At 30.8% G+C, this 1,326-nt stretch overlaps 1 protein-coding gene across 1 annotated transcript in view; it reads left to right on the top strand.

Annotated features, from left to right (window-relative positions):
- Positions 1-1,326, top strand: part of Gro (groucho) — a gene marked incomplete at its 5' end in the record, with an annotated part of 3,086 nt that continues 1,760 nt past the window's right edge. Inside the window, 6 exon segments of the mRNA NM_001279307.1 lie at positions 1-31; positions 81-157; positions 240-343; positions 1,006-1,048; positions 1,051-1,184; positions 1,275-1,325. Coding sequence (NP_001266236.1) covers positions 1-31; positions 81-157; positions 240-343; positions 1,006-1,048; positions 1,051-1,184; positions 1,275-1,325 — 440 coding nt within the window.

The raw sequence follows: 1,326 nt of genomic DNA on the forward strand, positions 1-1,326 counted from the left end.
CTTCTGGTCTGACCAAGACTACCTTTAAGCAGTAAGTTATATTAATGATAATAATTTGTGTATTTATTATATTATTATAGACCATACTCTTATCGTGTTAATCCTGAGGGTCAATTACAACCAGTACCAATATCACCAACATCAGCCACTGGACCAGGCTAGTATTATTATTTTTATTATTATTTATTTATTTATTTATTAATCTTTAATAATGTATTTACTGTATGTTTCAATGATAGGCTTTCCAAGAAATCTCCACCAAATTTGTTCATTGAAGCACGAAGAGGTAGTGTGTGCTGTTGCAATCAGTAATCCAGTCAGACACATTTATACAGGAGGAAAGGTATGGTATGGCCAAATTTAACCAAAAATGAAAAAAAGAGAATTCTTTATTTTTATAATTTTTTCTGATATATATACATGTTTTTATAATGTGTAGAAATTTTGAACAAATTCTAATCAAAATTAATTTTTTACGGATTTTTAAATTTGCTCAAAAATTGGGCCAAAGTCCCTGTACTGTAGTACATGGTCTCAGGTCAAGTTTTGCCCAAAAATAAAAAAAAGAGAATTCTCCATTTTTATAATTTTTTTTGATACATATACATGTTCGTATGCTCTGTAGAAAATTTGAACTGATTTTGAGCAAAACTGAATTTTTTATGAAATTTTGAAGTTGCTCAAAAATTCAACCAAAGTCCCTGTACTATAGCACAGGGTCGCTGGCCAAATTTTGCCAAAAATGAAAAGGAGAGAATTTTTTATTTTTATAATTTTTTCTAAGGCATATGAATGTTCTTATGTTGTCTAGAAAGTTTGAACTGATTTCGACCAAAACTGGATTTTTTATGAATTTTTAAGTTGCTCAAAAAGTCATGTAAAATTGTAGTGCTTGTCAGCTCATGAAGCTCATGCTGTTTAGCTGCTTTGTGGGAAACCCTGTCTGTTCAAAGTGTCACAAAATATTGTACGTTCACATAAATAATTATTATTTATTGATGTTAGGGTTGTGTAAAGGTCTGGGATCTCAACTCTGTCAATCCACAAGAGTTGTTAAGAATCCATTACATAATCTGGAGTGTTTGGGTGATAACTACATAAGATCTTGCAAGCTTCTTCCTGATGGTAGAACTCTTATAGTCGGAGGAGAAACTAACACTCTATACTTGTGGGACTTAGGATCAGTAAGTATTTGTAACAAGTTAATAATAACATTAAGTGTATGTACATCATGTTAAAGAGTATGATTTTGATATTTATTTTATTATTGATAGGGTGCTCCTAAAGTGATGTCACCACTTTGTTCTAATGCTACAGCTAGTTATG

Source organism: Amphimedon queenslandica, unplaced genomic scaffold (assembly GCF_000090795.2).
Source record: "Amphimedon queenslandica unplaced genomic scaffold, v1.1 AMPQUscaffold_10697, whole genome shotgun sequence".
NCBI classification, from domain to species: domain Eukaryota; kingdom Metazoa; phylum Porifera; class Demospongiae; order Haplosclerida; family Niphatidae; genus Amphimedon; species Amphimedon queenslandica.